The sequence below is a fragment of the Neofelis nebulosa genome, chromosome 2 (assembly GCF_028018385.1).
Source record: "Neofelis nebulosa isolate mNeoNeb1 chromosome 2, mNeoNeb1.pri, whole genome shotgun sequence".
NCBI lineage: Eukaryota > Metazoa > Chordata > Mammalia > Carnivora > Felidae > Neofelis > Neofelis nebulosa.
Window position 1 is genome coordinate 178,736,512 of NC_080783.1, and position 24,624 is coordinate 178,761,135.

Sequence of the window (24,624 nt, forward strand, 5' to 3'; positions counted from 1 at the left end):
AAAGTCTGAGCATGAAATCAAATTAGGAGAGGGGAGATATTTTTAAGGTGAATAACATTTAAAAGAGGTTTTGGGTTCGTGTATTTGGGTGTCTTTTTAGGGAGAGCATGTGGTTTTCAGGCAGGTCCAGATTGAAGACCAGCTCTGTCACTCACTGGCTGTGTGAGCTGGGCCATGGTACCTACCTTCTCTGAATCTGAACGGCTTAGTCGGTAACATGGGCATAAAATTTCCTGCCACCTAGGGTTGTATTGAGGATAAAATAAAATAATACATATAAAACAGTTAATATAGAACTTGTCCCACAAATGCCCATAAGTTAGGTCCCTTTCCCTTGGTCCTAAGGAAACACGGTTTTATATCTTTTGTGCACATTGTACACAAAAATTGCTGCCCATGGCCTTAACAAGGCCTGAAGCAGGTTTTTAAAGAACACCGAGTCCAAGAATGTTAAGGTCACTAATGAAGGAAAGAATGTGCCCACAGGAAGATACCCATATTGCATGTGTCCAGACCCTTGGCCGGGTTTTATAGTTGTGGGAGTAAATATTTCTTGGGCACCATTTGATCTGTGATAGTTTTGTGTAGACAACCTGGCTCATTAATAAGATCCCAATACTTGATCATTGAACAAAGTCTCATACAAAGTGCCAAGTTCTGAAACACGGACCTGGTTTACGTGCAGTTTACATGTCTAAGCTTTAAATTTTTGAGACGGAGGACTATTGGTCTGACTCACGGCAGAGTGACACCATTGATTTCGGGGACTTGGAGTCCCTGGGCTGACCCATTGTTACAATGGGTAACGCTGCTGAGGCCTTTCCTGACCTTTCTGTCTGCGGAGGAAGAATGTCATTTCTCGCCGTAGCCCTCTCACTGGTGTCTCCCCACGTCTCTCTTGAAAATTTCCCCGCATATACCTAGTTGAGTTGGTGGAGAGAAGAAGGCAAGAGAAGAAGCACTGCCTTGATCAGTTCTGTAAAGAATAGAGAGGAGCGTGGCAGATTAGACGAGGGGGCAGGGAGGTGGTGGTGATGGTAATATTACTGAGAACCTATTTCCTTTTGTGTGGGTGGCAGGGTCTTTTACCTCCCATGCCTGTTACTCCCTTTTGGGGGTAAATGACACTGAAGTTAGGATTTACCTGCCCGTCCTGCTGCTCCGGAACTTGCTGGAAGAGAGCATTATAATGAAATAAAAAGAGCCCTGGACTGGGCTTAGCTTTGTGAGCCTAGGTGAGTGACTTCGTTCTCAGAGCCCTGGCTTCCTCCTCTATCATGGAGATTCATATTTTGTGGGCTCTTGTGAGACTCAGTGAGCTGGCCGTGAGAGCCCTTCATGTGTCGTGAAGGGTTCTTCAGGTGTAAAGAAGGTACTAAGAGAGCCCTGTGTGATCTGAAGCTGCCAAGGCCACTCTGCTACCTCTTCCTCCTGAGTGCCCCAGTGAGAGTGGTCCAAGGTCACACAGCTCGAAAGACAGGGCCCTTTCATTGGTGCCTCTCACTGGCATCTTCCCACCTCTCTCCAGAATGCCTTTTCCATCATACACCTGGCTGGGAAGTTGGAGGAGAGAAGGAGACAGGAGAGAAGGCTTCTTGTTCACTTCTTAGGGAGTCCGAGGAGCCGGGCACGTTGGATGATGGAGCAGGGAGGGAACCGCAGGTGTAGACCCCCTCTTGGAGGGAGGTGCAGTTTTCTCCTCCTCATGGAAGGGAACCATCCCATGATCAGGGGTTTAGCCAGGGGCCCTCTGTGCCTGGGGTTTTGCTCTCCATGCCGGAGATGGCCTCCTCTTATCTCTTCTGGAGATGTGCAGTACAAGAGGTTGGAGCAGAAGTTAGGAGATGGGATCTGGTCCCAGCTCCTTCGCTCCCTGCTTTGGTTATTTCCCCTCTCTGGCCCCTACCTCCTCACTTAGAAAACGGAGCTGCAGGAACATCTTTACTTTTGTAAGGACTGAATGATACATGCAACATGAACAATACAAGCCATGCAAACGGCAGATATTATTATTAGTGGAAGGGCAGAAGGGAGAAGAATTGGCAGGGGAGGGGCACTGGCTGACCCACACAGCTTGGCTTCTCACTGCCCCAGGGAGCGCGGATTGCGGGTTTTAAAGCTTCAATGTACTAAAGTGTTTGACAGTCCTCTATCTGCCGAGGGCCCCTCAGGGCTCACAGTTGTATGCTAAATTGGTAGTGGACGCTCACTCCAGGTGGGGAGGACTAAGGAAGCACCAGAGGGTGTGTCCTTGACTGGTGTATTGGAGATGTACAAGCCTGCGTTTGCCGTGGTTACTGCTGATGGTGGACAGTCCTGTGCCCTAACTCTCTGCCAGGGGACACTCCCAGCCCTACTCCTAGAAAGCCTGACGTTTCATCCTGAGGCCTCCACAGTGCCTCGTCCTAGACTGGACATAGTCTACAGCCATACCACCCTGAACACACCCATCTCGTCTGATCTAGACTGGGCATAAAGTTAGGTGCCAAACTGCAGGCAGCACTGGAGAAGAGAAGAACGTAGTTTTTGGAGCTGGACACAACCGGATTGAAGCCCTCAGACACAGGGTTGTGTAGCTTTGGGAAAATCTCTTTGCCACTTGCTCATCTTTAAAATGGGGATAAAATTGCCTATTACAGGATTATCGAGTAGGTTAATGATCTATGCACCTGATGCACAGTAGGCACTCCTTGAATGACAACTGTGGCTATTGCTAAGTATTTGTGGAATTAATGAACTAATGAGCCGTAGAATTACAGTTTGACCTTAGAGGTCATTTTTTCCAATCCTTCCATTTCACAGATTAGAAAACTGAGACTCACGGGTGGAGTGATTTGTCCAGAGTTACTGTGCGAGTTACTAGCAAAACCAGGTTTAGAACCTGGCCTCTTGGCTCATTCCCTCTGATGAGGGTTTCATCCGGTAGCCTGGAAGAAAGGTACTGTTCCTGCCTCATGAGGGCTTTGTGGCTCCACCTTCACGATATCTGGAGGGGCCCAACACAATAGCAGCATGTCCCCTGTCCCCTCGTTAATTTAGGGACCATTCTTTCCCTGCCTCAGAAAACAAGTGCCAGAAGGGACCCTGGGAGGAAGGCTTTTAGAGCTAATAGGATTGCTCAGGGAATGTGACAAACTAGGGGCGCCCTGTAGCTGGAAACTTTGAAATGGATTGCTGAAGAGCTAACACAGAATAGGAGTATGTTGGGGAAAGTTCTAGTGTGTCATGTTGGTGCCCCCTTCTGGCTGATAGAGAGCAGCGCTGGCAATATGGTTCTTGACTTGGCTTTTTATCCACTTAATCCCAATGCCCTGACTTCCAAGGCGGAATCACAAGTGTGCAGTGATCCTTGATCTGTTAAGAGATTCACCTTTCCTTTGAACAACCCAGGTATTTTACTGGGCTAAAGTCAAGATTCTCAGACCTTGAGACAGGTCGGAAGATCCTCCTTGGTTTTTTCCCTCTTCTATCTCCTCCTGATTTTTGACAGTTAAATTGCAGATGTTGACTGAAAGCATTTATCAAACCTTTCATTTTCACGCTGAAGAATTATGAGGTAAGTCCTGCCTGGCGCTTTCTTTCGAAGGTCTTTACCAAGAGCCAGCGGGTTTAGCAGCAAGCTGTCGTAGTTCAGTTCATTAAGTACTGGCTGTTTACATAGTGTGCCAGGCCCTGAGTCAGAGGCTGGTGGCACAGGGACAAGAAGGACACAGTCTTTGCCCGGGAGGAGAGACTTAAGGTAGTGATTAAGAGCCTGAGGAGCTTGGAGTCAGAAAAGACGCGACTCTCCCACTTATTGGCCATGTGCGCATGATTGAATGGCAGCCTCCCTGAGCCTCAGTTTCTCATTTGTCAAATGAGGATAACAATAGCACTCCCCTGGGGTGGTTATGCAGATGAAGTCAGATGTAGTAAGTGCCCAATAAATAGTGGCTAAATTTTAAAAAGTTAGTCACAGTAGAGTAAGTGAGATGGACAGAAACAGAGTCGGTTGTAGTTCAGTGGGATGACAAATGTGTCAGAGGGAAACATAGGGGCCATGAGAGCCCAGACATACTATTGGCATGAAGACTAGAACACTCGAGCAGATCACTGTGTTTTAACCGCCCTCATGGGTTTCCTTCTCCTGCAGGCATACTTTTTTGATGCACCGGAGATGGACCACCTCCCCACAGCCACAGCTGCTCCAAACCAAACAGTTGCAGCAGCCAAGGCCAGCTAAAAAGGAAAGTAAGAGATTATTTTTTGTTATATTTTTTGCTGTTTGGTACAGTCAGAAGTGGGCAAGCGCAGCACTTCCATTACTGTTAGCATCAAGAACCAAGAGGGCCAGGCCCTTTTGTCTCTCTGTACAATTCACAGTGGTGTTTGTGCACGAGCATGTCTGCATATATGTGTCCTCTAGCTGAAGGCCTCAACTGTGAAATCCACGTGGCCCTGGTTTGATAGGTTTGGGAGATGTGAGCTCTAAGCTTCTTCATGAGAGGAGCTCCTGCCTTCTGGTCCTAGCATCCCCTCCCCTCTGCTCTCTGCCCCTTTCCCAGGAGCACAGTGTGGGTGTGTTCTATTTGGTTACAGTCCTGGTGGTTTTTGTAGTTTCCCTGTGACTTCTCACCATGGCCTCAGACCCGGAGCGTGACTTCTCTTGAATTACTCACGGGGTTCTCCAAAGCTTACACATTCTCATGCCTGGTTTGCTCTCTGGCCTCTTGGATGATTTCACTTCGGTGGTTAGCTCCGTGGGTTAGAGTAAAGGAAGTAAAGGGAGAGCCAATTCCTCCATGGCCTATTCCTTGCCTCCCAGTTCCAGCTCCTCCATGTTCCAAGGCTGCAGCCATGCTGGACTCTTGCCCTTGCCAGAACACATGCCTTTGCACTTGCTCTTCCAGATGGCTGAAATGTTCCCTCTCTTCCAACCGTCATCACTTACCTTATGATCCTATTATAGCTTGTATTATACATTACTGTTAATGGTGCTTGAACTACTAATTGTTCACTGTGCGCCCATCTGCCTATTCATTTGTTCATTCATTGATTCATTTGTCCTCTGTGGACTGGTATGTCCTCTTGAGGTATGAACTGTTCAGCTCAGTTCCATGAGAACAAGAAATAGGTATTACCCTTTATCTTCATTGCTCACCATAACACAGTGGATACTCAGTAAATGTTTGTGGAGTGAATGAATGAAGCCATACTCTGCCCCTGATCTCCCTGTGGGCCAAGAACCTTTCGTCTGTTTTGTAACCACAGGGTGACCTTCTCCTCTCCCAGAGTTATTGAGTGTGGTGCAAAGACCAGGGCCTTTAGAGTCAAGCAGAACTAAAATGAGATCTTGGTCCTACCTTATACTGGCCGTGTACCTGGGGCAAGGAGCTTACTCTTTCAGAGCCTCGGCCAACTTAACTGTGAAATAAGAATGATACAACCCATACTCTAAGACTGCAGTGAAGATTAGAGATCACGTTTATAAAAGCTTCTGGCACATAGTTAAGGTACTCAGTGATAGATTCAAAGCTACTTCCTCTCTGAGAGTGGCTTGGTATTTGTGTTGAGATTTGGTGGTTCCCACTGACTTTACCTTGACCCTTTATTTCTTTTTTGTCAAATAAGTAGATTTTTTTCTCTTAGGTGGGGAATTTGGGTTGCAGGCCTTGCAAATTGACAAGATTTGCTTGGTCAAACAAAGACACCTCTGGCGGGGTTGTTGGTAAGACAACTGCCCTGACCAATGGAATGACTAGGGAACTATTGTAAATGTCACAGCCCACCTTCCCCTCTTCCTCTCTTCACATGGGGATGTAATGTCAGAATCAAAGGTCAGAGCCCTTGCAGATAGGATGGGCTTCCCTCCCCCTTTTAATAATAAGGAAGCTGAGGCCAAGAGAGGACAGTGCCTTGCCCAAGGCCATCCCAGACTTTTGTAGCAAACCAACATGTGTAATATCACACTTCATTCTGCAAAATACTTTCCAGATCACTCTCTCTCTGTCCACTCTCACCAGCCTTGTTGACCCCATTGTATAGATGAGGAAGATGGACTTAAGAAGTCTGAGTTGACTAAGTTCACCTACCTCTTAGAGGCAGAGCTTGGACCCAAACTCATGTATTCTGAAGCCAATTTTGGAGGTTTTTCTGATTTCCTACCTTGAAGGCTGATGTTGTTTTTATTAATAAAACTTTCAGGCTCCCACTGCTGGCTTTTGACCTCTTTTTTGGAGCCCTCCTTTGCTGGTCTAGAGATGCTTCAGTTCATAGAATCCATACTTCTTTGGTTGCACAACCTATCAGTTAAGAATTTAAGAATGTGAGGGCTGTATTAATTATCTATGGCTGCCTAACAATATTACCTCAAACCTAGCACCTTAAATGACACTCATTTATTAGTTCGCGGTTTCTGTGCGTCAGGAATCTAGGCATAGCTTAGCTTGGTTCTCTCCTTCAGGTTCTCTTACAGGGCTGCGCTCAAAGTGTTGGCCTGGGCTGGGGTCTCATCTGAGAGCTGGACTGGGGAAGGATCTTCCTCCAAGCTCACATGGTTGTTGGCTGGATTCACTTCCTTGTAGCCTGTTGACTGAAGGCTTCCTTGCTAATTGTCAGCTGGAGGCTGTCCCCAGTTTCTTGCCACATAGGCCTCTCCATAGGCTCACCAGCGTCATCAAAGCTGTAAATGGAGATAATCGACAGTCAGGAAGACAGAAGATCTGTAACATAAAATAACCATAGAAATGATATCTATCACCTTTGCTGTATTCTTTTGATTAGAAGCAGGTTACAAATCTTGCTCATACTCAATGGGAGGGGATTATACAAAGGCATGAATACCTGGAGGCAGGGATCATTGGAGGGCATTTTAATTTTATTTTATTTTTCACCTTTATGAGGGAATCATTAACAAATAAGATGATACAGGTATTTAAAGCGTACATCATGATGATTTAATATACGTGTACATTGTATGGAGGCCATTGTGCTGTCTGTCTGCCACAAGCACATACTCTAGTAATATGTGTGTAGTGTTACGTATTTTGTTGTCAATCCATACAGTAACTATTAAAGTGTAGTTTCTTCTTTTTTTGATGAAAAATAGATATTAATAGAAGTTCTAACATTTTTCCTCCATTACCCCAGTGGGTTGTTTTTGCAGCCCACCGCCTTAGAATGAGCATGTGGTAGCTTGTTTGCCTCATGGTTTGATTGTCTACACATTTGTTCAGCTCCTCTTGCAGATGGATTTCATTGACTGTTGCAGAGAAGGCCCTAGGACAAGGCGGGTCTCTTCCTGAGATTGAGTTTCATGGGGAAGAGACTGAGTCTAATTGGACTTGGACTCCCCAGTGCTTGGCCCAATGCCTGCCTGGCACAGACAGAGCGAGTGCTCAGTCAAAGTTGGGTGGTTGGAGGTGACCCTTTGTAAGATTAAGGCAAGAGTGGGATGTGGGCTTTTACCAGAGGTGTCTTGGCTCACGGAGTTCCAGACATCATTTACTCTCTCGCTCAGTGTTTACTTGAGGTGACTCTGTGGTCCCCCATGGGCCAGGCATTGGGGACCTAGAGAATCAGATGCAATCTGCCATGGGGAGCCTCGGTCCATGGGTAAAATAGCTAAACAGATAATAAGCAGATTATGTGAGAAGTGCCCTACCCAAATTGTGAATTGATGAGCTTGGTGGGAGCACAGAAGCACTGACTCATTTGGCCTGAGGGAAGGCTTCGCAGAAGGGATCTTGTTTGAGTCTGGCCCTGAAGGTTGAGCAGAAGCAATCAATTACCTGTTTTTCTGAAGAGTGGTCAGCTTCCCATGGCATTTGGGAAGGTGAGGTCATAGGTTGTTCATTGGGACACAATGATGCGATGTGGGCTCACCTCACTGGGAATAAGAAAATCTGAGCTCAGCTGGAGGATAGAGGTAGAGACCACAAGGGCAACAGTTGCTTGGATCTCTCTGCCTTGGTCGAGAATACCTGATACCAGCCTGGGTGAGGGGCTCTTTCAGCCTGATCTTGCATTAGGACTTGAGTTCCTTCCTTATATTTTATTATGAAGGCTCCGACTAATGTCCCAGGTGCTGTAAACCTTCAGAGAGTCAGAAACTGGCATCTGAGAAAAGCCTGGACCCCAGGACCTTTGCAGACCTCCCATCCTGATTTATACAAATTTGACACCTTTGGGCTTTGCTCAGATCTATAAACTTGGGTGTCAGTGTCTCCATTTGGCCTCACGTCTACAAATGAGATAGTGATGAACAGTTTCTTTGGAGCTTCCCTGGCAGAAGCATCAATTGCTTTGCCAATGAGGGGTCTGTCTAGAGCCCCAGGCACTGTAGATTTATGAGCTGGCTGCCTTCTACTGTAATCTTAAGCCTCCCAGCTTTCACTGAAAAAGAATGGCTTCTAATCTCGCAGATAACCTTCCTTATATAAATCTGTGCATTGGAGGGCTTAGCATAGTATGGATTATGGGAAGAGCTCTGTCTGGAAACTCAGGATCACAGAGGAGCTTCTGATTACTTGTGATCAGAGAAATTACCCCTGTATAAGTCATTGAGATATTATAGAGAATATTTGGCTTTCTTCTTCCCTCCTTTCCTTCCTTCTTTCCTTTGCTCTTTCCTTCCTTTTTAAAAATTAACTTATCACCTGAGGGCCAGTGCCATTTCTTCTCTGAGCCAAGACCCTGGGGAAGCCTAGAAACTACCTTGGGAGTCTTACTTTGGCTTGTAGGAGGGAGTTTCTGAAGGACCGCATTCAGACGGGGGCTGCCTTCCCAGGAGCAGTGATAAGTGGGTCTGTGTGGAGGAAGGTGGCCAGCAGATAATTATACTGCAGTGTGATGGGGCTTTAATAAGAGATGAGCAGAGGACTGGAGAAGATTCCTTTGTCATTAAAACCCTCCTGATTTGATACCTAGGGTTTATGTGCAATTATCCTTTCACTCACTTGGGTCAGGAGTGTTCCTTTGGTCAACTAAAGCTACAAACCCTTTTGCTATGTTTATACACATCAGTTCCATTCTGAAATCAGCTTTAACCCAGTGCTATCATCCTCTTTAACACAGCATCCAAACAGCAGGACTTTATACCATGGCTAACACTGTTTTCTACCAGCCCCTTATTTTCTACACCATGTCTGAAAAGTCCCTGCACAGAGAATCCATTTTCAGTTTCTGCACTATTTCTTCATTGCTCTTCTTCCTGGTTCTCTTTCTTTGGAGTCATTTGGGGGAACTTGGGTTGGAGAGTGGGTCAACACAATAACTTCTTATTCCTTTTTAAACTTATTTTGTGGGAAGTCTTTAAACACAGGCAAAAGTAGAGTGAACAGTATAACGAATCTCCACATACCCATGGCTCGCTTTCCACAGTTTGTCAGCTTGTGGTCAGCCTTATTTCATCCACACACCCATCTAGTCCCTCCTATTCATTTGAAGCCAATCTCAGGTATCCTATTATTTGATGCACAAATATTTAAATTCTGAATCTATAAAAGATACTTTTAAAAACACGACCATAACACCATAGTCACATCTAAAAAAAATGATAACTCCTTAATGCAGGCATACCTCCTTTTTACTCAGCTTTGCTTATCGTGCTTCACAGATACTGTGTTTTGTACAAATTGAAGGTCTGGGGTAGCCAGGTCTATCGGCCCCATTTTTCCAAAAGCATTTGCTCACTTTGTGTTTCTGTGTCACGTTTTGGTAATTCTTGAAATATTTTAAACTTCTTCATTATCCTTATGTCTGTTATGGTGATCTGTGATCACTGATCTTCGATGTTACTTACTATTGTAATTGTTTTGCGGTGCTATGATCTACGCCCATGTAAGATGGTAAACTTAATCAGTAAAGGTTATGTGTGTTCTGACTGCTCCAGTGACTGGCCATTCCCCCATCTCTCTCCCTCTCCTTGGGCTTCTCTGTTAAAGACACAATAATATTGAACTTAGGCCAATTAATAACCCTACAATGACCTCTGAGTGCTCAAGTAAGAAGAGACACACGTCTGTCACTTTAACTCAAAACCTAGAAATGACGGGTGCCGGGGTGGCGCAGTTGGTTAAACATATGACTTTGTCTCGGGTCTCGTTCTCACTGTTCGTGAGCTTGAGCCCCGCATCAGGCTCTGTGCTGACAGTGTGGGCCTGCTTCTGATTCTCTGTCTCCCTCTCTCTCTTCTCTCTCTCCTCTCTCTCTCAAAATAAATAAATAAACGTTAACACAAAACAAAAGCGAGAAATGACTAAGCTTAGTGAGGAAGGCATGTCAAAATCTGAGATAGGCCGAAAATTAGGCCTGTTGTGCTGGTTAGCCAAGTTGTGAGTGCAAAGAAAACGTTCTTGAAGGGAGTAAAAAGTGCTACTCCAGTGAGCACATGAAAGATAAAAAAGTAAAACAGACTTATTGCTGATATGGAGAAAGTTTGAGTGGTCTGGATAGAAGATCAGCCACAACACTCCCGTAAGCCAAAACCTGATCAAGCGCATGGCCCTAACTTTCTTCATTTCTGTGAAGGCTGAGAGGAAGCTGCAGAAGAAAAGTTGGGAACTACCAGAAATTGGTTTACAGCTTTAAGGAAAGAAGCTACCTCCATAACATGAAATTACAAGGTGAAGCAGCAAATGCTGATGTAGAAGCTGCAGCAAGTTATCCAGGAGATCTGGCTAAGATGATAAATGAAGGTGGCTACACTAAACAACAGATTTCCAATGCAGCTCTTCTTATGTTGGAAGAAGATGCCATCTAGGACTTTTATGGCTATAAAGGAAAGAAGTCAATGCCTGGCCTCAAAGCTTGCAAGGACAGGCTGGCTCTCCTGTTAGGGGCTAAGGTAGCTGGTGACTTTAAGTTGAAGCCATTGTTCATTTACCATTAATAAAACCCCAGGACCCTCAAGAATTATGCTAAATCTCCACTTTCTGTGCTCTATAAATGGAACAGCAAACCCTAGATGATAGCACATCTGTTTACAACCTGCTCAGAAAAAAAGATTCCTTTCAAAATGTTACTGCTCATTGACAGTACATCTGGTCACCCAAGAGCTCTGATGGAGATGTACAAGATGGATGTTGTTTTCATGCCTGCTAACACAACATGCATTCGTAGCCCATGGATCAAGGAGTAATTTTGACTTTCAAGACATATTATTTAAGAAATAAATTTCATAAGGCTACCACTGCTGTAGTGATTCCTCGGTGGATCTGGGCAAAGTAAATTAAAAACCCTCTGGAAAGGATTCACCATTCTAGATGCCATTAAGAACATTTGTGATTCATGACGAGGTCAAAATATCAACATGAGCAGCAGTTTGAAAGATTCCAACCCTCATGGATGACTTTGAGGGGTTCAAGACTTCAGTGGAGGAAGTAACTGCAGATGGGGTGGAAAGGGCAAGAGAACTAGAATTACAAGTGGACCCTGAAGGTGGGACTGAATGGCTGCAATCCCATGATAAAACCTGAGCGCCTGAGCAGTTACTTCTTACGGGTGAGCAAACAAAGTGGTTTCTTGAGATAGAATCTACTCCTGGTGGAGATGCTGTGAAGACTGTTGAAATGACCACAAAGGATGATCACATAAACTAGTTGATAAAACAGCGGCACGGTTTGAGAGGACTGACTTCCAATTTTGAGAGATGTTCTACTGTCACTAAAATGCTATCCAGCAACATCACACTCTACAGGGAAATAGTTTGTGAAAAGAATCAATCCATGTGTCAGACTTCATTGATGTCTTCTGAGAAATGGCCACAGCCACTCCAGTCTTCAGCAACCAGCACCCTGATCATTTGACAGCCATTGCCATTGAGGCAAGACCTTCCACCAGCAAAAAGATTGTGAGTCGCTGAAAGCTCAGATGATGCTTAGCATTGTTTAGCAATAAAGTATTTTTTAAATTAAAGTATGTACATTTTTTAGACCTAATGCTATTGTGCATTTAACAGGCTATAATATAGTGTAAACATAACTTTTATGTGCTCTGGAAAACCAAAAAGCTCATTTGCTTTCACCTTATTGTGGTGTTCACTTTATTGCCATGGTATGGAATATCTCCACCATATCTCTGAGGTATGCCTGTATCAAATATACTTTAGTGTTTGAATTTCATCTTGCAATTTATTGATGTATCTCTTAAATGTTTTTCAAATTATAGATTCCTACTCCATTTCCCTCTCTCTCCCTTTACCATGTATTTGTTGAAGAATCATTTATCCTGTAGCTTCTCACTGTCTGGATTCTGCTGACTGTATCCGTATGGTGTCGTTTAACATGTTGCTCTATCTTCTGTTTTCTGTAAATTGGTGGTTGTATCTAATGGTTTGTTCAGATTCAGCATTGGTTGGTTGGTTGGTTTTGGCAAGACTACTTGATATGTGGTGGTAAATTCTTCCACCCGTAAACTCATAATGTGTAATTATCTCTTTTACTCTTTGATATTAGTGACCATTAATAAGCAATGCCTACATCTGTTCATTCATTAGGGCTTCCAAAATGGTGATATTTCAATTCCATCTTCGCTTCTTTGTTTACTAACTAGAATATTTATTTTAAAAAAATTTTTTTAATGTTTTTTGAGAGAGAGAGAGACAGACAGACAGAGCATCAGTAGGGGAGGGGCAGAGAGAGACAGAAACACAGAACCTGAAGCAGGCTCCAGGCTCTGAGCTGTCAGCACAGAGCCCAACGCGGGGCTCAAACTCACGAACTGCGAGATCATGACCTGAGCCGAAGTTTGCCGCTTAACCTACTGAGCCACCCAGGCACCCCTAGAATATTGCTTTTATAAAAACTTCCCTTTATCTACTCTTTGGCTATCCAGTGATATAGTTTTTATAGAAGAGCAGAATAAATTATTTATTTTTCACCTATTTTCAAAATAGTAGTTGGTTTAGCAGCACGCGGCAACAGTGACCAACTAATTTCAGTCCATCACAAGTATTATGCTTATCAGTACTCAAATTGTCCCATCTTTGGCTGATGGGAACCTCTTCAAATTGGCCTGGGTCCTGTTGGCACGGCCCTAAGAGTTTCTGATGACTGCCTTGTTATCTGTCATAACAAAATTTTCCGGGCTTATTCTGAACATTTCCTGTCCGAGACCCAGGTTGAGTCATGTCTCGAAGGAGCCTCGGTCCTGTTCAGTGGAGAAGTGGTAAACTGCCAGATCGTTGTAGGGGTCTTGGCTGTTTACGGGCCTTTTCACTGTTCAGAGTCGGGAAACAGATTTGTGGTTTGCTTGGTTATTTATTTTTTTAAAGAAGATACATTGTGAGTTCATACCCAGCCTTTCAGTTCTTACGTAGCACTACAGAGTTTTCACTAAATTGCTTTTATCTTATATCTGCATCTCCTTTCTCACCTGAGGATCTCGCTTTTCAACAATACCAGCAGTGGTAAAATTGGCCTGTCACATAAGTACTTAATTGTTGTATCCAGGCACTCACAATGGTCTAATAATAACAGCAACAGCATTACCATTAATTACTGGGAATATTGCTCTAAAACCTTTTAATTTTTGTTTTGTTTTGTTTTGTTGCGTTTTAAGTTCTGGAATTCCCTTCCCTGGCTCACCTGCTTGGAAGCTCACTATTTATTCTTCAGGACCCACTTCAGATACCCTCTCCTTGGGGAAGTTTATATTACTTACTCCTCTGTGCTGTCCTACAGCTCATTGTATGTTCCTCTGTTATGGCAATTTTTTTCTATTTATTGTAATCTAGACTGAGAATTCCTTGAGAGTGGAGATGTATTTACCAGTATACCCACAGCATCCAGCAGGCATTTGAGGAAAGCTTCGTTTTGAACGAGTGACAGTTGATACACCAATCACATGCACATATCCTCGGTTTGTTTGCCAGGTTACTTAGGAACTTTCATTCATTCAAAGAGAGCTACCCTTCGCTACTTTTTGCTGGGTGACTAGGGTGAACAATAGTGATAAGTCCTTACCCTCACAGATTTTACACCTTGATTTTCTATCCCATGTGCTCAGACAGACTAGAAGGCCCTGCTAAATTTAAGAGAGAACTTCTGATTGGAGCACCTCCGATCAGGCTTGGGTGCAGGGCTGTATCGACGAACAGGACACGGGGCATGCCTGTGCCACAGTGGGGCCAAAAGTGGGGAGCCAAAAGTGGCCAGGAATCGGGTGTTCGGCAGGGAAGAGGTGAGGGGGTTCTGGCTGTTGGTGGCATTATGGGCCAAGTCTGGCACAAAATATCATCTGACTTGCCACCTTCTGGCCCAAGCCCCAGGAATTCCCAGCCTCTGTCCCACAGGCTACCTATAAAGGTTGGCAGCAGGGCAAGGGAATTTTCTGTCTGCACTTCCTCCTCTAGTCTTGACATTAATTTGGAACAGGCAGCTAGAGAGATGAGAGAAAAAGAGTATATTTATGAAAATAAGATCTTTAGTGCCTGCCCTGTGGGCTCGTTTGTCCCTACCTTTATTTAGCATTTCAGAAACCTGAGTTGATGTTTACCAGAAGACCAGTCAGCACTTTAGGTTCTAACAATCCAGCAAATCCCAGCATTCACCCTTCTCGAACCACTTTTCACAGATATATTGTTGACAGCATTTCCCTTTTCTGGAGCCGGGCCATTAAGGTCCATTCCCCTGTCTTAGCCCCACCCTGCTAGTGTGGTCAGATGCCGACGTGTAGGTGTGATACTGCCCCTGATGGTTTCCAAGGAGGCCTGGCACATTCTCTTAGGTTCAAGGCCATTTATTAGGAAACCCTCTCTGCCACGTTTCTTAACCACCCCCCTGAGATATAAATATATTTCTGGCGCCTCTTTCCAAATTCCCATCCATTGCAAATCCCCAACTGGGTGTACCAACAGATGACTCAAATTCATTATGTTCGAAACTAAACTCACCCCCACCCCCATCAGATCCTCCTTGTATTTTCCTGACTCAGTGGATGGCACTACCATCCACACCGCCCCTGACTTCAGACTAGGTTAGATTCTTCATCATACTCTCTCACAGTTACCATACAGTTGTAATTAACATAAGTAATGTTTTATGTATTTGTTTCCTCTGTAGTTTCTGCCGCTAGACTGTAATTTCTTGAGAGTTAGGACCACATCTACCTTATTCATCACTGTACCCAGTGCCTGACGCATCTGACACATGAGTCCTCACTCAGTATTTGTTGGATTAATTAAGAAATCCAGGGGCGCCTGGGTGGCTCAGTCAGTTAAGCGTCCGACTTCGGCTCAGGTCATGATCTCGCGGTTCGTGATTTCGAGCCCCGCGTCAGGCTCTGTGCTGACCGCTCAGAGCCTGGAGCCTGTTTCAGATTCTGTGTCTCCCTCTCTCTCTGACCCTCCCCCGTTCATGCTCTGTCTCTCTCTGTCTCAAAAATAAATAAACGTTAAAAAAAAAAAAAAAGAAAAGAAATCCAACCCAGTCACCCAAGGTAGAAACCTCATCATCAATGTAGATTCCTCTCTCTTATCATCTACATCTTATCTATCAGCACAATTTGTCTATTCTACCCCTGAAATGTTTCTCAGATCTGTCCTATCAGTACTATACCTGGTGTTCAGGATCTAATCATCTCATATTTGGACTGTGGTAATAACTTTATGGGTTTCTCTATCTCTTTTCTTTTTTTCCTTCTAATCTATCCGATGTGTAGCCAAAGCGGTTTACAAAAAATTATAAACTGTGTCACTCCTCTATTTAAAAACTTTTTGGGGGCCTCCTATTGTCTAAAAGACAAAATCTAAACTCCCGGGAGAGTGGGATCTATCCCGAATTTAATTGTCCTGCCTCATATCCTGCCATTGTCCCCTACATAACCACATGTTTCAACAACCACAAACAGTTCCCCAGTTCCCAAATCTTTTTATGTGTCTCCATATTTACTTTCTTCCTCCTCTAGCACCTAACACAGCTGTCACAAAGACGAGAGAAAGAAGGATGGGTGAAGGTAACTGTGGGGTCTGGTAGAGAAAAATCACTGGATTTCCAAAGAAACAGAGGAAAACTTTTAAAAATGTCATCTTCCCTCCAATGGTAAGCCTTGAAGCTCGTGAATCAGGGCTCAAGGCTGTCTGGTATTGAAGCTATACCTCTAAACATAAATACCGTCCTGCAGTTTAGCTCCTTTCCGTGTGGGGGACTCTTCATCTTAAAAGTTCCTCTTTCTGTTTTTCAGTTCTCTTTTATGTGTTTTGGCGTGTGTCTCCTTTGGACGTGGCATCTACTGCAGGAAAGCAGAACGACCAAGTGCAGGAAAACTAATGCAATGGCACCACCACCTTTGGCATCTATCTGTAAGGTGTCACCCTGAAACCCAGTCACCTAATTTAACACACAGCAATTAAGTGTTGTTCAGCACCTGTGTCTTTCAGCTCTTCTTTCTCAACTGTCAATTACCATCGGGACTATGCCCTGATTTGGAATGGAACATAAGGGAACGTGGTATGTGTGCCTGCCATTTGCCCCTCGCTGTCATGTGACATGCTTCACATTAGGTCTGCCCTTAATACGTGGAATGGATCCATCCTGAGCTTCTCATGTCTTTGTTCTGGATGTTCCTCTAAGGTGATCCTCTCCTCTCCAAATGCTTGCCATCCTAAAGTGGCCAAACTGTATGAACTTTGGTTCGGATCCACTGGGAGCCTGAACATTTGTCTTTGGTGACCTGACGCTGAGCAAGCAAACCTAATCGTTGCAAATAAATACCTCATAGAATGTCTGTCTGCATTTCATGACTTTGGTCTCAAGTTCTTCCTTGATGTTTTATCTTTAGTATGCTGGAGGCTGCTGGGAATCTTGATTTATTTAATGCGCTAGCTGTTGGGGTGAGGGACATTGGAATTGTTCTTCCTAGAAGTAGGGAACAGAAGGATTAAAGACCATGCTCACTTACAACCTATTCTGACACACACATTTTAGTAAAAACTTGGAGGGCACTTTGAGTGCCTCTTTGAGGTGGCATGACTCCTGGCTAGGGTGCCTTAAGGGGGGAAACCAGTGACGCCTCACGGATACTTTTAAAATACATTGTATTCAAAATGCGTAGCACCGAGGAAGCTGAGCTTCTGCCAAGTCAGGATTGCTGATTCCCTACTGTTCTGTTACCCTCTTCAGGATGGGAATTTCCAATGTATTTCTGAGACAGCCACAAAGACGCACTCAGTCTTAAAAAGCTGATCACACAGAAAAAGGAAGATGCGTACCAATTCCGGCTCCAGTGAGCTTAAGATGACCTTGGCAAACCTCCCATCAAGTGCAGAGTATTCCTCCCACTGATTTACTTAACACGTATAGGTTGTGCACCTACTATGTGCTGATCACCATTCTAGGAAGTGGGACTAGAGCAGTGAACAAAACAGACAAGGTCCCTGAGCCCCTGGATCTCACCGTCACATGATTACTGCTGGGCAGTCGCCAGCCTCGGCCTCTCCAACGCCGCCATCTCCTCCTCGAACAACTCCTGTGTGTACCTCTGCAGCTTTCACTGCTTGGTCTGAGCTCTACCCCTGGACCTCTCAGATCAGGTCTGAGCTGTCTTCCCTTTGTTGACTTCAGATGTTTGAAAACAGCTCTTCTGCACCCCCTGCGTCTTCTCCAGCTAAGTGTTTCTTCTTCTTTTTTTCTTTTTAATGTTTATTTACTTTTGAGACAGAGAGAGACAGAGCATGAGCGGAGGAGGGGGAGAGAGAGAGGGAGACACAGAATCCAAGGCAGGCTCCAGGCTCTGTTATTTTTTGACACAGAGAGAGACAGAGCATGAGCGGAGGAGGGGTAGAGAGAGAGGGAGACACAGAATCCGAAGCAGGCTCCAGGCTCTGAGCTGTCAGCACAGAGCCCGACGCGGGGCCCGAACTCACGAGCCGTGAGATCATGACCTGAGCCGAAGTCAGACACCCAACCTACTGAGCCACCCAGGCGCCCCACTAAGTGTTTCTTTTATCTTCAAGGACTCTTCAAAGAACTTGGTGTCTGTACCTTCTGGTCACCCTCTGAAATGGTACCCTGGTGCTCTTTCTTTAAAATTTAACTCGGGGCGCCTGGGTGGCTCAGTCGGTTAAGCGGCCAACTTTGGCCCGGGTCATGATCTCGCAGTCCGTGAGTTTGAGCCCCGCGTCGGGCTCTGTGCTGACAGCTCAGAGCCTGGAGCCTGTTTCGGATTCTGTGTCTCCCTCTCTCTGACCCTCCCCCGTTCATGCTCTGTCTCTCTCTGTCTCAAAAATAAATAAACGTTAAAAAAAAATAAAATAAAATAAAATTTAACTCCTGCTGCCCAAGGCAGTGATTCTTATACATGTGGGTCCTGTGAATTCCCTGTACAGGCCATTTGCAACCTCCCCTTCCTGTCCCCTAGCAAGAGTGGCAGGACTTTCCTCCAATTGAAGAATAGAAGCATATTGTGAAATGATAAATCTATATATTGGTCTCTGCCACTGTTTCTGACCAAGCTGCTAAGACCCTTGCCATTTCCTGGATGATAAAGAGTGTCTGACAGAGCTGCCAAATCTCTTGGAATTTCCTAGGTAGTGGAACATTTAAAAAAAATTTGTTTTAATGTTTTATTTATTTTTGAGACAGAGACAGACCATGGGCAGGGGAGGGGCAGAGAGAAAGGGAGACACAGAATCCGAAGCAGGCTCCAGGCTCTGAGCTGTCAGCACAGAGCCTGATGCGGGGCTCAAACTCACAAACCGCGAGATCATGACCTGAGCCGAAGTCGGATGCTCAGCCAACTGAGCCACCCAGGTGCCCCTGGAGCATTTATTTTTTATTTATTTTTTAAGTTTATTTATTTATTTTGAGAGAGACAGAGATAGCGCAAGTGGGGGAGGGGCAGAGAGCGGGAGACAGAGCATCCCAAGCAGGCTCCACACTGTCAGCTTGGAGTCTGATGTGGGGCTTGAACTCACGAAACCATGAGATCATGACCTGAGCTGAAACCAAGAGCCGGACGCTTAACCGACTGAGCCACCCAGGCACCCTTTTTTTTTTTCCTAATGAGGTAACTCTTGGGAGGCTCTGGAGGAGGCTGGTCACCAGGAAGACCAGGCCATGATTAGAAGCTTGGAACTTTCAGCCCCACTCCCCATTCTCTGGAGAGAGGTGAGGGGCTGGAAATGGAGGTAATAATCAATCATGCTTATGTGATGATGCCTCCATAAAAGTCCCAAAAGGACGGGGTTTGGAGAGCTTCTAGGTTGGTGAATACAACCACATGCCCGGAGGGTGGTGCACCCCAACTCCAAGAGGGACAGAAGCTCCTGTACCTGGGACCCTTCTAGAGCTCGCCCTGTGTATCTCTCCATCTGGCTGTTTATTTGTATCCTTTAAAATGTTCTTGGGGGCGCCTGGGTGGCGCAGTCGGTTAAGCGTCCGACTTCAGCCAGGTCACCATCTCACGGTCCGTGAGTTCGAGCCCCGCGTCAGGCTCTGGGCTGATGGCTCAGAGCCTGGAGCCTGTTTCCGATTCTGTGTCTCCCTCTCTCTCTGTCCCTCCCCCGTTCATGCTCTGTCTCTCTCTGTCCCCAAAAATAAAATAAACGTTGAAAAAAAAAAAAAACTTAAAAAAAAAAATGTTCTTGGTAATGAATCAGCAATAGTGAGTAAACTGTTTTCCTGGGTTCTGTGAGCAAATTGTCAAACTCAGGGAGGAGGTCATGGGAACCAACAATTTATAGCCAGGTCAGACAGAAATCATGGGTAACCTGGGAACCCACTATTAGCAATTGATGTCTGAAGTCAGCAGGGTGTTTCTTGTGGGAGGGTGCCCTTAACCTTTGGGTCTGTATTACCTCCAGGCAGTTAGTGGCAGAATTGCTTGGTGTGGAAAACCCACACATCTGGTCACAGAAGTGTTGTTAAGTTTTAAAGTGAAGGAGAGTAGTGAGTTTTTCCCAGGCACATATACATATCCATGTTTGAGGGAGAATTTAGTTACTACTGAGTACTTTTAAGTGTGCTATGACTGGTAAAGTTTAAAAAAAATGGTTAGAGATTATTTAAGACATTGGTCAGGATTTAATTTCTAAGTAAGGATGTCAGACACAACCACCCTCATAAATTAGCACCATCATCTTATAAAAGAACATTATAATATCAAATAATCTGGAGGGGCATAATTTCAGTACTAAAGAAGCTGACTACTTTGTTCATTTTTTCTCACCTATGAAGGACCAGTGAACATTTCATGAACCAGACGGCCCTGCCATTTGGGGGCCCCTGCTCTTGGGACCTCCGTGAAGCACTTACAAACCGTATTCAACCTTAAAAGAATTCTAAAAAGCAATAGCTTAAATAAATTAGTAGTTTTACTTTTCTCACACAAATAGAAGTTTAGAGATAGCCCTACCCAGGTTAATATAGCTGCTCCATGATGCCCCTACAGAGTCTGACTTATTTTCATTTCTCTTTGGTTCAACAGTCTTTAGCATGAATTTGCCATCATCTGATCCCAAGATGTCTGCTGTCTTCCAGCAAAGTGTAGGCCGTAAGGAGTCCAGCTTCAAGCCAGAACCCTATATCTTTCAGGCTTGACCATAGACAGTTAGGGGCTATGTACCTAAAGACCTTTACCTGACAGGCTCTGGGAAAGCTGCCCACTGCACACCAGACTAGGTGCATGGCCTTAGCACTGTGCTCTCTGAGGGGAGTTGCAGTCAGGGGCTCTGGGCTCACCCTACTATCACCCCAGCCTTGTTCTTTTGCAAATCTGCATTTCTAGCGCAGCTTCCTTCCTTTGGAGGCTTCCTGATGGAGCTAAGGGATGAGGGCCCTAGCCATGGCCTCTCTCAGGTGCCTCTGCTAGACCAACATACTCGGGGGTTGGGGTGAGGTTGGGGTCTTGAAGATGTTTTCTCCACTCTGACCCAGGATTCAGTACCCTTCTACCCATAGCCCTCTCCCTCCTCCTACCCTTCAGGGCTGTAAAATGGCAGGCGACTTTTGTTTAGGGATCCTTTGGCAGTAAGACCGCGCCACATCTGTACCAATCCACCGGACCCTTGCCTGTCACTGTTCCATGGAGAAAAATGGAACATTAGGGGAGTCAGTGCTTTCTCCTATTTAGTGTCTTGCTTATACCATCACAGTAAATGATTAAGACTTGACTGTAACTATTCGTGTTTACTACTCAGACACCTGGCAGCTCAGCTCTCCAGCTCAGCTCAGCTTTTGACAGGAAGAAGGGAAAGGGCAAAAGGGGTTGACCAGTTGGACCCACCTTTGAAAAAGCTTTCTCCAAAACTGCATTTAATGTCTTATGCTTATATCTCATTGGTCAGAACTGTATCACATGGTCATCCCTAGCTGCAAGGGAGGCTGGGAAATGCTCTTTAGCTGGACACACTGCCACCCTGAATGAAACCAGAATGAGTTTTAGACAGATAGCTGTTACATCTTGGAACTTTTAGAAAAGTTAATGGATGGTGGTTTTTCCATTGTCAGTTTGATTTCACCGGTTGGCGTCATATGAAGATTTAAGAGAAAAGAATTCTGAGAAGATGGCAGTGGCATTTTTGAATCTCCCCAAATTCCTCCATTAAAAACAGAACATCTGGGATAGCAAAACCAAAACCTATGGACAACATCTACAACAAACCTGAGTGACAAGATATCAAACCTCAAAAATCAAGCTGGTGGAAACCACTAGCAACTCAAAGACTCACATGGTATTAGCACTTTTGTGGAAAGAAGCAAAGGGAAGCAGCTCAGCTTCTGAGAAATCTAAAAATGAGAGAACCTCAAAATAGCCAAGAGGTACTCCCTAGAGAGGACAGTAGGCCAGTGGGAGGACAGCAGCTGGATTCGAGGGCAGTTTTGTGCAACCCAGTTTGCAGCTGATGAGCGCAGGGGGTCTGAAGTAAGGTCTGAAGAAGTTGGAGCAGTCCAGGTCCTGTGGACTCTCAAAACCAGCCGAAGGCTCTTTCCAGGACATCAGAGCAGAAACTGCAAGGAATGGGATACAGATAGAGTAGGCCAGAGATATTTGGGGCACAGAAAAGGGAAGTCAGAGGAGAGTGGGGGAAGGGCACACAGCCAGGAGGTCTCAGAAAGTGTGAAGCCATGTGTTTGAACGCTTTGTGAAAACAGAAAAAGAATCTGTAGAATCTTGAATTTAGCGAAGCCAACCTAAGTCACCCATCCTTCCTAAGTGTGCAGGAGAACTAATTTCATAGAAAAATGAGCAACAGAAAGGACCGCAGTCATATCTCATCGTGAAGTTATTATTAGAAAAATGAAAATACAGAGCAGAATGATATCCCTAATGATATGAAAACATTCCAGAAGACACACCCACAAAATCACATGAAAAGGCTAACTTAGTATTTCAAAATAAGCTAAAGTAAGTTAAGGAAATAGTGCAAGTTCCTGCTCAACAGCCATGGGGTAGTTCTAACAGCAACACTGGCCTCCCTTCGTGTGTGTGTGCGTGTGTGTGTGTGTGCGTGCGTGCGTGCTTATGGCTCTAATACAGGAGTAGCACCTTCATAATGTTTGGATAAGGACTCCCTCCTCCCTTTTGCTACTGCAACCCTATTCTTTCTCTCCTATGTTGTTCAGCCCTTCTAATACTTTTGTTATCAATTCTCTGCATTCAGTCCCTCTTTGATTTAGATAACAAAGTTTGTTGTCCTGAACAGACACTTTCTGATGTAGTTACTTCCATTCATTCTTCTGTTCATTTAACAAACATTTATTGACTACTTTCGAATGTTATGGCATTTCAAAACAGTGATAAACAGGATAGACAAAGCCCCTGCCCACGTGAAGCTTATCTGCTAGTGAGGAACTCAGACAATAAATAAGTAGTTACACATGATGATTTCACATTGTGGTAAGTGCTCTAAAAATAAATGTGGTGTAAACAATAAATAATTGTCTCTTGTATAAATGAAGTCAGGAGGTAAGGGCAGATAGCCTAAGGATTGGTTTAGTTGCTCCAAATAATCAAGTCTCCTTTTATCCATATTCCATGCAGCTGGATGGAGGAAGGGTTTAAGAAGGGGCAAAGACCTTGGATACCTCTCCTTCAAGGGGAGTTTCTGGGAAGCTACCACGTAAGTTTGAATACATTTTTATTGACCTGAACTCATCAGTCACCTGGCTCCACCTAGCGGCAAGGGAGACTAGGAAATGTAGCCACATGCCTAGCTAAAAATTGGGGATTCTACTTCTAAGAAGTAAGGGAAGAATAGATAGGGTAGACAACCAGTAGTCTGAACAAGATACTAAAGGAACTAAACAAGGTAATCTGATCGCAAGTAACCTGGAGTGTTTAATTTTTTTTTAATGTTTGTTTATTTTTGAGAGTGAGAGAGAGAGTGTGAGTAGGGAGGGGCAGAGAGAGAGGGAGACAGAATCCTAAGCAGGCTCCAGGCAGCCTGACGTGGGGCTCGAACTCATGAACCGAACTGTGAGATCATGACCTGAGCCGAAGTAGAACACTTAACCGACAGAGCTACCCAGGCGTACCTCCTGGGGTGTGTTTAAGGACACTCATTTAGAATGATTCTTTATAATCTTTCTCTACCACCAGATAGAAGGTTGTCAGATACCTGATCTACCTTTGTATTCCCAGTTTGTTCTTCAGTGCTTCAGACATGATTGATATTAACATGTTTTTGGAAGTGAATATAATCTTAAAGCAACTCAGGAAACCATTATTAGCAAACATTACAAAGCACTATGTGTGATCTCAATTTCTCTCACTAGATTGGGACTTTCTCCAGTCAGTAAATCACTGGATCTCTGTTACTAGAGTACTGAACATTGACCGTGGTATGTAATTGGGTATGTAAAAGGTGTTAGCAGTATGCCTCCAGGGATCCCACTGAGGGCTGCTGCAATCAGAGAAGATTTCATGAAGTGGAACTTGGGTTGGTAAAAACCTTTTTCCTTACTGGCAGGAAATTAATATTTGTATAGCATTTTATCATATCTTGGCAACATCACTGGATGCTTTTATTTTTATCTTTATTTTATAGGTGAAGAAATGGAGGCTAAGAGAGGGTCAAGACATTCCACTTAGCAAGTGGCAGAGCTGGAACTAGGAACTAGATCTTAGGAAACCAAATTCACCTTTATGGAAAGAAAATTTTTTCCATCAGTAAAATTAGTAAGTACCTCTGTGGAGAAGGCCACACCATCCTTTGATTTCATTTTCAGGCAGTCGATAAAGAAAACTGGGAGAAATAAGGGCCGATCATTTTGCCAGATCTAACTGTAAAATTCCGACCAATTGTCACTGTTCATATTATCGGCTTTATAAAAGACTACGATTCCCAGCATGCCACAAGGTACTTCTGGGAAGACTTCCACTCCCGGCATGCCGCACTTTGGAACTGAGTCCCAGAATGCAACGCTCCCCTTGCTCCTAGACCGCGGTCGAGACTACAGTTCCCAGCATGCAGCGCCGCCCCCAGTCTCTGGCGCCCCGCTGGTCCCTGCTTCGGGGAGACCTTTTGGACGCCAGGGGGCGGGTCCTGAAGTCCCAGCTCCCTTTGGGGGACGTGTCCGTGGGGCAGTTCTGGCGCGTTGCGCCTGTCCAGAAGAAGCCTCGAAGGGATTGGTTGGGGCCCGGGCCGGGCTTCGCTCAGGCAGAGTTTGAGGCAGCCCCAACAGGGTCCTCGTGGGGCCTTTCTCC

At 44.9% G+C, this 24,624-nt stretch overlaps 1 protein-coding gene and 1 long non-coding RNA gene across 3 annotated transcripts in view; one reads left to right on the forward strand and one right to left on the reverse strand.

Moving 5' to 3' along the window:
• YIPF1 (Yip1 domain family member 1) overlaps positions 1–16,712 on the forward strand; it is a 38,277-nt gene extending 21,565 nt beyond the window's left edge. For both annotated transcript variants that reach the window (XM_058695942.1, XM_058695931.1), the window contains 2 exons: positions 4,133–4,230; positions 16,162–16,712. In XM_058695942.1, the coding sequence (XP_058551925.1) occupies positions 4,133–4,222 (90 nt within the window). In that variant the 3' untranslated portion in view covers positions 4,223–4,230; positions 16,162–16,712. The remainder of the gene's footprint in view (positions 1–4,132; positions 4,231–16,161) is intronic.
• Positions 6,359–24,447, reverse strand: LOC131492380 (uncharacterized). Its single transcript, XR_009252042.1, has 2 exons — positions 24,105–24,447; positions 6,359–6,661 (listed from the first exon to the last, which is right to left on the reverse strand). It is a non-coding gene; the product is annotated as an uncharacterized LOC131492380 (long non-coding RNA).
• Between the last annotated feature and the right edge of the window lie 177 nt (positions 24,448–24,624).